The sequence below is a fragment of the Sylvia atricapilla genome, chromosome 2 (genome assembly GCF_009819655.1).
Source record: "Sylvia atricapilla isolate bSylAtr1 chromosome 2, bSylAtr1.pri, whole genome shotgun sequence".
Classification (NCBI taxonomy): Eukaryota; Metazoa; Chordata; class Aves; order Passeriformes; family Sylviidae; genus Sylvia; species Sylvia atricapilla.
In genome coordinates, this window is record NC_089141.1 from 95,913,277 (window position 1) to 95,926,038 (window position 12,762).

General features: G+C 40.3%; 1 protein-coding gene across 2 annotated transcripts in view; it reads right to left on the reverse strand.

Moving 5' to 3' along the window:
• Positions 1 to 12,762, reverse strand: part of MID1 (midline 1) — a 140,608-nt gene that overhangs the window by 92,498 nt on the left and 35,348 nt on the right. For both annotated transcript variants that reach the window (XM_066313863.1, XM_066313864.1), the window contains exon 2: positions 3,316 to 4,031. In XM_066313863.1, the coding sequence (XP_066169960.1) occupies positions 3,316 to 3,975 (660 nt within the window). In that variant the 5' untranslated portion in view covers positions 3,976 to 4,031. The remainder of the gene's footprint in view (positions 1 to 3,315; positions 4,032 to 12,762) is intronic.

Here is a 12,762-nt window from a genome sequence, read left to right on the forward strand (position 1 = left end):
CAGTATATTTCCTGTTCTCTGTTTTGGTCATGGTTTATTGCTTTTTCCATTACTATTATTCATCTGTCTATGATCAACTTCAAGAAGAAAAACAAAAACCAAAGCGCATCTATGAACGCTAAACCAACAGTGAGCATGAAGGTAGTGTCGTGGTTGTGCAGCTAAGCAGGAAAGAACAGCTTCTGAAGGAATGCAACTGCCCTAAATCCTCTCTGCCCCAGTGCAAGTGGAGAAATAGAAGCATCTCTCAGTAATGGAGATATAGTTGCTAAAGGAAAACACTTCCCTATTTTGAGATGTCCACAATTGTTACACTCACTGTTAAACACACTTCAGTGTAGAAGCCTCTGCTAGACAAGTGTACAGAGCTCCTAATTAAGGAGTTTCATTTTTGCCACAAAAGGGGCTAGATTGTAATGGCATCTTTTGTTCTATGCTTGATGAGGGGTGAGATATTGTTTAAACTACTACTAACACTACTTCAAGAAAATGTAAGTAATTAGCATAGCTTAACACCCAGAACAGCACCAGTTCCTGTTGTTAGCGTAAATAGCATGTTGATTTAAAAAGAAATTCAAAAGAGTCACCTTAAGTGGTTTAGCTTTTCTTTTTGAAAGATAACACCAACCACACAATTTTTAAGTGATCCACTATACTACTGGCTATCTCATTCTTTCAGAATTTTTTTTAAAGACTGGGGTAGCTTGTATATCAAACCTCATTATACTAAAAAGCCACAGCAGCAATATAGAAAGCAAGAACTCATTTTCTCATGTGGGAGTTTTCTAATCCATTTCAGTATTTAATTTGCCAGTGGTGTGTGCACATTACCTATAAGTTAATAAAGACCATCAACAATTTCATGCCTAATATTATGTTACCGAAAGACCAGTGATTCATGAGATCATATCACCCTTAAGGAGAAGCAAGAGGCCTGAATGTGAAAATGGACTTGAAATTTTTGACCATCAGCTACAAAATGCTGGTGGAACTGGTATCGTTCCTTTACTCCTGAGGCATTTATACTCCTTATAAATGCCAATCTACAGAAATGAAAATCTCATTTTCTAAGATTGAGTTGTAAACCAGAACTAATTGCTGTGATGAGAGAGGTAATGAGGAAAGGGAAGACATTACTTTCAGATTACCTTCTTGTGAACAGAAAAGGGATGCTGGATCTGCATGAAAACCACTTGGGCTAATGTTCCTGGACCAGAGCATAAATATGTTGCATATGGGGCATAATTGTCATGACTGATGTCATCACTGGCATTAGCAACATGAAATTGGCTGCTTCATGATGAAGATGATAGAAACAGCATTTCACATAGACACTAATTGTGTGTGTAAAGCTCTTTTATAGAGTTTGGGTATAAAGCAATTCTGCATCTCAAAAAAATCATACAAATAATATAAATCATGGTAGGAGTTCTCATACTGAGACGTGAGTTATTTGGCTCAAGTCTATTAAATCAGTATTTTAATTAGTCTTCAAGGCAGCTGGTTCAAAGAACTTTAGCAGGTTTAGAACTTTCGTTTCCTTACTTTTAGGTTAACTAAACTGGGTGACATCCAATGTAAATGTTATTCACCTTTTTGAGATATACCTTCAGAGCTTGCTTAGTCATCTTTGCACAGAAAAGACACAGATCATGCAGAAAATACACTCATTTTCTTCCTATAGATAGTATTGGGTCAAATATCATGAGGGAGAGAAGACAGGCCTTTTCAAGTCTTCAAGGCTTGCATTGTCTATGTACATCAACACCAAAAAGTGTTTAGTACTTTTTTTAAAATCATCAAAAATATGCTTATCCAGTATTTAATGTTGAAGGTCTTTCATGTTAAGTAGTATATTCCTACTGGTGTAAAGTTGGTAATCAATACATTGTTATGTCACTACATAGTAGCACCTGTTAAGGATGTAAACCCACTGGACTAATAAAAAGTACAGTAAATCCTGGCAGACATCCACCTTTACGACCCATGCTAATGTTCTCAACAACAAAACTATTAAAAAAACCAAATTAGTTCAGAAAAAAAGAAAACAAAAATAACAACTCTCTGGTAAACAAAAAAGTCTTTAAGAGATAAAAAGAAAGTTATCAGGTCCGGGTAAAGAAGTGTATTTCATTATGCTAATATAATCATAGAATATGATGGCCATGTTTGCATAGCATAGAGGCACAAAACCTGCACAGAATGTGTCCGCAGATTTCACCAGCGAGCACCTGAAGTTATCTTAGGCATGATACAGCCACACTCTTTAATCTGAAAGTATTTAAGTTAGTTAAACCTATAATTCAGTTTGTTTTCCACGTTCAAAATTCTATGTGGGAAGGCTGGCAGATAGTCCTTGCTCTCCATGCTTGTGATTTCTGGATTGCAGTCCATGTTTAAAAACTGCCTCCACAGCTGCACACAGGCACATGCAAACCGTGTGGAGGGAGTGGGTGGAGGGAAGTGCAGGATGCCTAATTCCTGCCTTGGCTCTGCAGCAGCTCAGGAATCAGCATGAAAGAAATGTACACCCAGGTGGGTGTGAGGTCACCTGCCTTGGCCTCAATGTTCAGCAGGAGCTCTGCCTCTCCTGGCATCCTGGAGAGCCTCCAAAGCACCCTGAGACCCGGCTGCCCACTGCCCCCTCACCCAGGGTGTCCTGCACAGGGCCAGGCTGTGGAAGCCTCCAAGCTACCTGGTAGGAAATGTGCCAGAAGCTTGCTGAACCGTGGGAATGCTGCAAGAAACAATTTTGGCTTTGTTTCTAGGATTGCACTGCCTGTGAGCCTGGTAGGAGGCAGTACGGGAAGAGCAAAGCCGGCGTTCAGCTTCCCTGGCTGGATGGGCAGCTGGCATCCCTGAAGCCGGCACAAATAAATGCATCTCCCGTTAGTGGTGATGTGAAGGGCTTTTCACAATGAAAGCAACCTAATGAAAAATAATCAACACCAAATGTATGCAAAGAATACATGACATTTCAATCAGCGTCTGTGTATGTGCAGTCAGCGCTAAAGATTGCCAGCTGCAGGTAGATAAGAAAATTCACCTAAACAGGACTTCACGCTGCATATTCGTTATGATAGCTTTAGAGAAACCCAAACACAAACGAGGAATTTTTTCTTAAGTGAAATCTGGCACCTTTTACATGGCGATCACACAGATCCACACACAGATCCATGTATCTCATATGATTAGAGATCACACGTCTGCCTTTCCCAACCACTGCCAGAATGAGGAGTTTAGTGTGCAACCAAAGCGTATTTTCCTTCCCAACCACCCACTGCTTGGCTAAAAAAGCTGATAGGTAACACTGACCTTTAGCTTGTCATAGCGGTCACTTAGAGCTGCCACCTGATGGTCACGGTGTCGCCCGACCAGTTTACACAAGGCACAAATTAACTGGTCATCAGTCACACAGTACATGTTAACTTTCTCATCCTCATGCTCCAAGCACATTAATCCCCTGATGTGAGAGTCCGGGATAGGCTCGATGAGCCGGTGGCCGGTGAATGGCTTCTTATTGGGGTGAGTGGCTTTCAGGCACTCCTCGCAGTAGGACACCTCGCAGGTAACGCAGGTTTTCACCGCCTCCTGGGCAGGGTCCTGGTCGCAGAACTGGCAGAGCACCTTCTCGCAGGACGACATGCTGTTGTTATCGAACGCCCGCTCCCGGCGGGTCTCGCTGGGGGAGTTGGGCCCACTGACGGAGGCTTTCTGGAACCTGTCGATGATGTTCTGCAGGGTGACGTTGCGCTTGAGCCCGTCTAGACCGCGCTGGCTGAGGGTGATGACATAGCGGCAGGTCGGGCACTGGAAGGCGGTGATAGACTCCACGGGCTCGTTGGTGGCGCAGTGGGAGACCAGGATGCGGTGCGCGCAGTTGAAGCAGAGGCTGTGAGCGCAAGGCAGCAGCAGCGGGTCTTCAAACAGCTCCAGACAGATAGGGCAGGTCAGTTCTGACTCCAGTGTTTCCATCTTCAGGCAAAGCTTTCCTGTGGCGTCAGCGAAATCCAGGGAAGCTGATCAGCTATCTGGAAACACATGTAAAATTCGATTAGGCAAGAGAAAACATGAGGGGTCAGCCATGGGGGGTTGTCAACTTTCGCCACTGCTCCCTGGTCCATCAACCCTCCATGCCGGGCGGGAGAGCAATCAAAAGTTTTGAACTGCACATACACACATCAAGGTATTTAAACGGTTTTATTTCTCCCCTCTCTGTTCACTTAAGAATGAAAAAACCCAAATGTTCTTCATTTTTTTCTCTTTTCCTTTCTCTTTCATGTGATCAAGGAAAACAGCAGATGTTTCTGTGCATTATTAAAACCCAAAATGATGAATTTCAAACAGCCTATTACAGCAAAATTAGCTTTCTTTTGCAGATGCTGCTTTTGGCTTCACTCATCTATCAGTAAAACTTTATAAAAAAATCCTTCAACTTTGTATGGCATTGTGGAAGGATTAGTCCAGAGTATTATAACTGATAAATTTAAAATCTCTATTAGCATTAAAAGAGTTATTTTATCAGACTGAAATTTTCACTTGCTACTATATTATTAGCACAGCATTTAGAGTGCATGTCTGTGGTTTATGCAAATATATATATGGATATAAACATAAGGACTAATGTTTCTAGCATATGATATCCTACATATATGTATATTTATCATATACTGATATACTCTTACATATTTCAAGAACACATGCAGCTGTATTTATGTGCACCTATATTTTTGTGTATATATAACTGTATACATATACCAAAAAGCATATCACATACATGTTTATAGAAAGATTATTATAGCCACGGCAGCACACAATGTTGTAACTGAAATGCCTAAAAGATGAATTAGGTAGATGCCAAACAGTAGTTTAGCACAAATTAGTGATGATCCCGACCTCTATTACAAGACAAGCCTCTAGACAGTAAGATAGTGAAATCTGTGATTTGCCTAGGAGTTTGTGTAAGTATCCACTTTTGTATGAGCACTCTCCACTGCTAAAACATACAAACTATGGCTTGCTTTAATGACCTTATTAAACCCCTGAAGCGGATTTGGCCTAGAATCAACGATTTTTGAATGGAGGGCATGGGATTTTTCTGGAGAAGGCAGCAGTACACCCCCATCAGAGATCAACTGAACTTCATTTTACTTCTTCTCCTGCACTCAGTGTTACAGAGAATGGTTTTGAAAGAGTCGCCCTACGCGACTCTCCCTGCCTAAGCTCCCGTCAAGGGCCCGTCACTGCCGCAAGCAGACAGGTCAGTGAAGCAGAAGCAAAAGCTATGCTTCACACTCACAGAGCTGTACCTCTTCACAGTACAATCTATTTAAGCTTTGTTGGTTATAACTGAGGATGGCTTCAGATGGCACAGCTGCATCGTCTTTACACTGTAAAGTCATTGTTCAGTTGTGTGAACTCTTGACTCCTCCCCTGGACAGAGAAAACGACAGAAGGACAAGAATCCCCCACAAACAAACCTTGATTCATTAAGGGTGAGAAAAACTCAGGGCTCATTAGCAGCCTTGGGAACCAAGCATGCTTGAATCTTCTGTGCTTCATGACAATTAGTGTGGGGAGCGTGGTGGCAGTGACAGGAATGCTACCTATAACCCCAACACGAACCAAAGCAGAAAGGAAAGTTCAACAGAGACAAGGTTCAGACTTCACCATTGGTATTTAGTCCTCCTTGCTGTGTGGGAAGAGCACAAGGCGTCTGTTGCAGATGTATGGCTAGAAATGAGGATTCTTTTCCTCTTTCCACTAATGTGTCCTTTTATTCTGCCAAGAAATCTGAGCATTTAAAAATGCACTGACCCCGTCACAAAATTTGCTTTCCCGTATCTTCCGTGATGCTGATCTTTTTTGAAATAAAGTTCAATTTGCCAAAAACTAATTCATTTATAGCTATCCATCAGCTGCCATAATTGCACGGTGCATCTGGTCAAAATTAAATGTCTGGAAATTTAATATGAGCAGGAAGACAACTACTCTCTCAGCCATAGCCATACAGCACAGAAGAGATTAAAGCCTTTTCTGCAAATGAAGACCAGTTTGTCTTTCCTCCTCTTCACTCTCTGTCTCACAGAAGTCCCAAAAGATCAAAATCTCATTCACATTGTTTGAATCCCTTCCACACCACAACTGTCTAGCTCATCATCCCCTTATCCTGCAGGCTGAATGCTGTACTAGAATAGGGAGAAGGGGATTCGGGTTTGGCAGCAGACAATGTTTGAAAAGACAAACTAATCATTGCTCATCTACTGGCAGCCCTGTGAAAACCTGCCAGCCTTTAAGGTTTATTTCTTAGGACCATGTTTAGAATACAGGGCTTTCTTCTATGCTAATCTTTCTGTACAAAATTCCTTCTGCTCCTCCATGTGCCAAACTGTCTTATTCATTCTGTTTCCCTCTTAAAGCACTTTTTTTAGGCAAAGGCTTTTTTATGGTTCTCATATAAAAGAGGGGTAGAGATAAATAGCCAGAAGCAGCAGAAAAACATTTGCACCATTGCCTCATAGAAACATGTTTGAATCACCATCGGGGCTCTACACAAATACCAGCACCTCAATCGATGACTAACTCTAATCTATCTGACCTGAATGAGCAGCAGCTGAGCCTTAACTAATGCTATTCAGTATGAGCAAGGGTGCCAAAATCTGATCTCAGACTGTAATCGTCTTGGAATAAGAACCTATCTTCCAAGGTAAACAAAGCTGAGAACCTTGATAGAAACCAAAAAAAATTACATTTCCCTGTTTTCTTTCGCATTGCAAATAAGTCAAAACACGCCCCATCTAGGACTGAATAATGAATCCTTTGAGAGCCCCTCACCAAAGATGGGCTGCCTTTTCTGGACAATAAGATGATTACTCTAATCCACTGCAATTCTGCTTTCATATTTAAGTAGGTGCCTAAAATACAGATCAGTGTGCTGATGATCCAGCTATAAGATCTTTCAAACTCACTGGCCCTTGCCTTAAGGTCTCATGTTGGGTTTGGGTTTTTCTTTTTTCCTTGAGAATGGTACAGAATCCACAGCTACAGAAAACTGGAAGATTAGGCAGAAACACAATATGCATGGTTTATATACACACAGAGTTCCTTGTATTCCATATTCAACCTAGCTCATAAATTCAAAGGCACATAGCCTCCAGACACAGAAAGGAGTGAAGGAATATCAAGTACAGAATTTCCTATTTGCAAAAATATGGAATTACTGGCAGAAAATTACATTATTACCAAAATGTCATTGAAATGACAAGTATTATCTTTCTACCCACAGGAGGTACTTTTAAGAGCAGATATCAAAATAGAAGCGATTGTCAAAACAAATGGTATTTAAACAACAAAAATATATTTAAGTAACTTTGAATTTGTGACATCTCCCTAGGCACATAGTGTTCAGTTATGCAGTATGTTGTAAACATGCACTAAATTAAATCCCAACATCAATCTAGTTCATTGCAAGACTTCTATTAACATTAGTGGAATTAGCATCTCTGTACTTCTCTTACAAAGATAACATATTTTGTAGGTGGCATTAACACCTTCATTTGCCAAGACATAGCCCAGCAGCAACAGTGGGATAACTTCTGAGATAACAGACTTAGGAAAGGAAAAAAATTACTGCAGAGAAGCAATTGCAGCCAGAAAAGAAGGGAGTGACAGTATGTGAGAAAAACAGCTCTGCAGACAACAAGGACAGTGAATAATGAGAGAGAGGAGGTGCTCCAGGTGCAGATTTCCCTGCAACCTGAAAGGAATAAGACAAATGTGTCTTTACAAACAGATGGTGTGAATCTGCTTGCAGATAGGGCCCAGGGACTTGTAGGTATGCTGGTAACAGGAGAAACCATGAGTTTCAGAAAATGTTACTAAATGACATGGACTGCTGCTCAGCCAAGGTCGTGCTAAATTTCTGGACTCTGAGAAGAACAAAGAGTTAATAGAGCTATGTTATTCAAAGGGCGTCTGTGTGTTTGTGCATGTGTGCTAAAGGGGACATATAATAGGTGAATTGGGATGTCTGTACCTTCCAAGTGCCTTAGCCAATGGGGAAAGGGAGAGGGTAGTGTGGCGAGGAAATTGGGATGAAAAATTGGGCTGCATCCTCCAACAATCTGAGATACCCCATGGAGAAACCCCCTATGGCCTCTCCCTTTGTTCATAAATAAAGTCACAGAGCTCTTCTGTCTCCTTTCTGGATATAAAACTCTGGCAAAGTGAATTTTTCCACACAAATCCATGGTGAGGACCATGGTCAGGCAGACTGTGCCCCCCTTCAGCCTGCAGAGGTTAAGGGTGGAGCAGAGATCCACCTGCAAGACTGCACACCGCAGCAGGTGAATGCCAAAAGCAATCTGTGACCCTGTGGGAAGCCCATGCTGGAGCAGATTCCTGGCAGGACTCGTGACTGACCTGGGTTGGAACAGCCTTTTCCTGAAGGACTGCACCATGTAGAAGGGACCCACACTGCAGAGTTTGTGAAGAACTGTGGGAAGGATCCATGCAAAAGTTTTTGTAGGAATTATCGTCTTTTATGGGATGGACCCCACACCAGAGCAGGGGAAGTGTGAGGAGTCCTCCATCTGAGGAGGAAGGAGAAGCAGAAACAATGTGTGATGTATTGACTGCAACCCCCATTCCCCATCTCCCACTGCAGCTAGGGAGAACAAGGCAGAAAAATCAGAAGTGAAATTAAGCCTGGGAAGAAGGGATGGAGGAGAAGATATTTTATTTCTCGTTACCTGATTCTGATTTGATTGGTAAAAGTTAAATTAATTTTCCCAGGTCAAGTAAGTTTTGCCTATGACAGCAACTGGTGAGTGATCTCTTCATGCCCTTACCTTGACCCATCAGCCTTTCATTATATTTATTCTCCCTTGCTCAGCTGAGAAGGGGAGAAACAGAGCAGCTTTGGTCAACACTTGGCACCCAGCCACGGTCAACTCACCACTAGTATAAAGCTGCATTTATAAATGAATATATCAAAAATTCTAGTGTATTGAGATCACTTTTGGTCCATAAAACACTGTAGAATTCTCCCCACACTGAATATCCTATATAATATGAAATCCCTAGCTATTACAATAAAGTTAGCAGGCAATGTTTTAGCATGCCACACAGTGTCTCCTGCTCTTCTGATATTCCAGCTGGTCCTACAACCATCAGGACAAGTGAGAACAGCATCTACCATGAGTGGAAAAGCAGTGGAAAATAATGTTCTAGAAAACATCATTTTCCACTCTTGTAAAGGTGGAGCTCATGGCATGATTAAAGCCGTTTCATTTCAATTGTAGTGAACTCAGATCCATGGTAGGAGGAAGAAGGCCATTCTAGAAATTTTAAGCATCTTACTAACAAATTGCACCAGGGAAAAGAATTGGACTTGTGACGTGTTCCAGAATTCCTTGAAAATCCTCTCTGGTGAAATCAGTTTGCAGTGGTTTGGTGAATTATAGCCAAAATATGCCTAAGCAGGCTTGAATAGCCTTTTTCCTAGTTATGTTTTCTAACAATTTACTGTGTTAAGACTACTATGGAAAGACTGCTACAGTATGGCCATTTCAATCCTGGTCCTTCAAACTCATGTACAGAATGGACATAAGACCACTGGCTAATTTAAAGATTGAGCACCTGAAGATTAAGTTTTTTGTTGAAAACATTTGGCAACCTTTTCAGGTAGAAAATGAAATGTATGAAACTGCCATTATATGAATATGAAAAGAAATGGAATACAAAATATAAGTACATAAGTGTGAAATGCAATAAAATGAGTTGTGTATGCATAGGTGTGTCTATATATGTATGTATCCTAGGTTTATAATACAAGGGGAATTGTGGTCAGCACCCACACTATTCCTGAGTAATCTATGGAATGCTTAAGCAGGTTACTACCACAATACAGAGCTGTAGTTTTCAAAGCCACAACGTTTTCCTGTTAAGTGCACAGTAAATGTCACGTTTTTAATTTTTGTTCTTGTGACAAACCTGCTACAGGCTATAAAAAAACTGAAGAAATTGAAAGCTGAAGGTTAACAGTGAAGAAAATAAAAGGAAATCATATTATTTTTGCCATTTTCTATAATTTTCTACTATATACACAAGTTGTGTGGGAAACAACTTTTCTTTCCAACAAATGAATGTGATTGTTCCACAGCCCATGCAATCAACATTTCAAATGTGATCAAACCAATGAACTCCTGCATGGCCCAGTCTATTACAGATTTTACCTTCTGCAGCACAGATACTGAAGCTTGTGAGTACTCATGATGTTACCAATTTCCAGCAGCACAGCTAGTAAGATATTAAAGTAAATAATGTTGGTTGTGTAAGTAGTGCAAAAAGAACTAATAATCCAACATCAAAAAATTTTTAGAAATGTTTAATGGAAACTTCTATAACAGTAAAGAGAACAAGCTGCACACACCCTGAAGCAAGCAAATACTTGTTTTCCCACTGGCTTTTATCAAAGCAGTGAGAATTAATAAATATTCAAAAGACAGTGTCTGTTGATCAGTTCCTGATATGCAAAAACAAATGATCAGCATGAAAGAAAAGTACTAGTTCATCCTATTCGTACATTTTCATTGACAGAATGATCATCTGCCTTGTCTAGAAGTTACATGCAGTCTTTCCATAATGCTGAGATAGTTGTTTGCAACACTTAAATGATATCAATACAGCAAAAGTATGCCTGCTATGCTGTTTGCAGTGTTATAAAGCCTTGACAACATCCCTTTCTGATCGGAACATATGCCAGTAGGAGAATGCATTTTCAAAAAGATGAATCCCATTAGGTTATTCAGTGAGACAAGAGCATCTCACTGAATCAAGGGGTTTGGCACAACACCACATATTCCTTCTCAAAACTAACAGACTAGAAAAAAAAATCTTGCCCTGTAAATCCCAAAGAAATCAATAAATCAATGATTTAATAATATATATAGTAATATATTAGGTAAAATATTACACATGCACATAAACCTATACTACTGTACACTGGGAATGCTTTTTGGTCTTTATTCTTTATATTTCTGCAACTCCTGTAGCTTTACATTCTTTAGATACAAGATTTAATATTTCCTCAAAATTCTTTAGGGGAAGGAAAGCAATGAATTGTTTAATCTTTAGCACATGTGACCTCCAATTAAATTTATGGTTGAAGGTCTGTTCCAAAAACCTCCTCAACTAAATCTGCACTCTTCATTTGAGAAAGTGGCATTTATTCTGGGGTATATCATAGCTATATAGGAACAAACATCAATTTCACATCTTGGTATGATACTGACAGAATGGAAAACAACAGCTGGAGCAACTCAAAAACTTACCAAAGGGGACAAATTGCTATGCACCACACTATTCTTTTTTCCTCACTCATTTCAAGCTAAGAGTTTCCTCGATATAGATGCCACTCCACAACAAAAGAAAGGTAAAAAAAAAAAATACAAATAAGGCTTTGGTTGCAGGACAGAGCTGGAAATCTCCCACATTTTTCCAGCTTATGTAATGCCTTAGATGACACAGTACACCCTGATTTTTAACATAGATAATACAGCAACAGAAATACTCAGAAATCAGGTGTTCCAACACATTCCTTCTAGTCACAAGGGGTCACACACAGACACTTTAGTGCAGCTTGGAAATTCTGGAGCTGTAAGCTACTGTGAGTTTTCAGAGGAGGTTTTAGGGTGGCAGAAAGAAATGATTGCATTCTCTTCCCACCAAGTTGTTCTATGAAGTCTTTCCCCACAACTAAGTAAAGGGAATCATGAGAATTAAAGTTCACAATCATTGTCTTCACCTAAATAATGATATTTTAATTTCTCACGGAAGAATAGCAGGGTCTACCTTCTTATCAGAGAGAACATTTAAAATATCAGCAATAAATGTCCCAGGAACTGGTACAACCCACCACATAGAGCTCTGAACTTAAACTACCTGCAACTTAAACTTAAAAGTGCTCTGGACTTAAAATACCTATCAGGTATTTCTGGTGAACTAAAGCTCCTTATAAATATAATCACATTCCAAAAGACACAGTGTTAACCTCTCACAGTCCTGTTCCCTGGTCCTTATATGTGATCCCTAAAAAAGCCTATAAAACTTTTTTTAAAGGAATTTTTAAAGACATTTTCTCAGAGTTCTACTCTGCCCGTTTACAAAGAATATAAAGAGATTCTGGTTATTGCAAGAAGAAAAAACCCCTACTACCTAACACTGAAGAACTCCTAGTACTCTTGTATGCCTGCTGTACCCTCAGTACACTGAACTCCCAAAGATCAATGATGTATTTAAAAATCAAGATTTTAATCAGGTCCTTAGAAGAGGAAATTAGCTGCGAACCATGGGAAGGTGGATGATAAGAACAAATTATATCTATGCTCTGAAGGTTATCTGCTTTAGACCCCTAACAGAAACATGTCACCAGTGGAGGAAACACCCCACTCAGGCTTCCTGGGCTTGAGAATAATAAAACAGGAACCACCAGAACTAGTGCATTAGGAAAGAGAATCTTCACACAGGCCCTTGCCAGACCCTGAGTCCTGCTCTGAGAGAAGTGGGGACATTTTCTGTCTTACTAGTGTCACTGGGGCCACCATGGGCATGTTTCTGCCACCGCTGCTTGGGACACCAGGGTGCTGTTCAGCGTTAGCAAAATAATTTTTATGAACATTCTTCATCTCTGCAGACGAGAACAGAAATCTGCAAGTACCTGGTAGCAAATCACAAAGTGAAAAAATAAAAGAATGCTGTCCT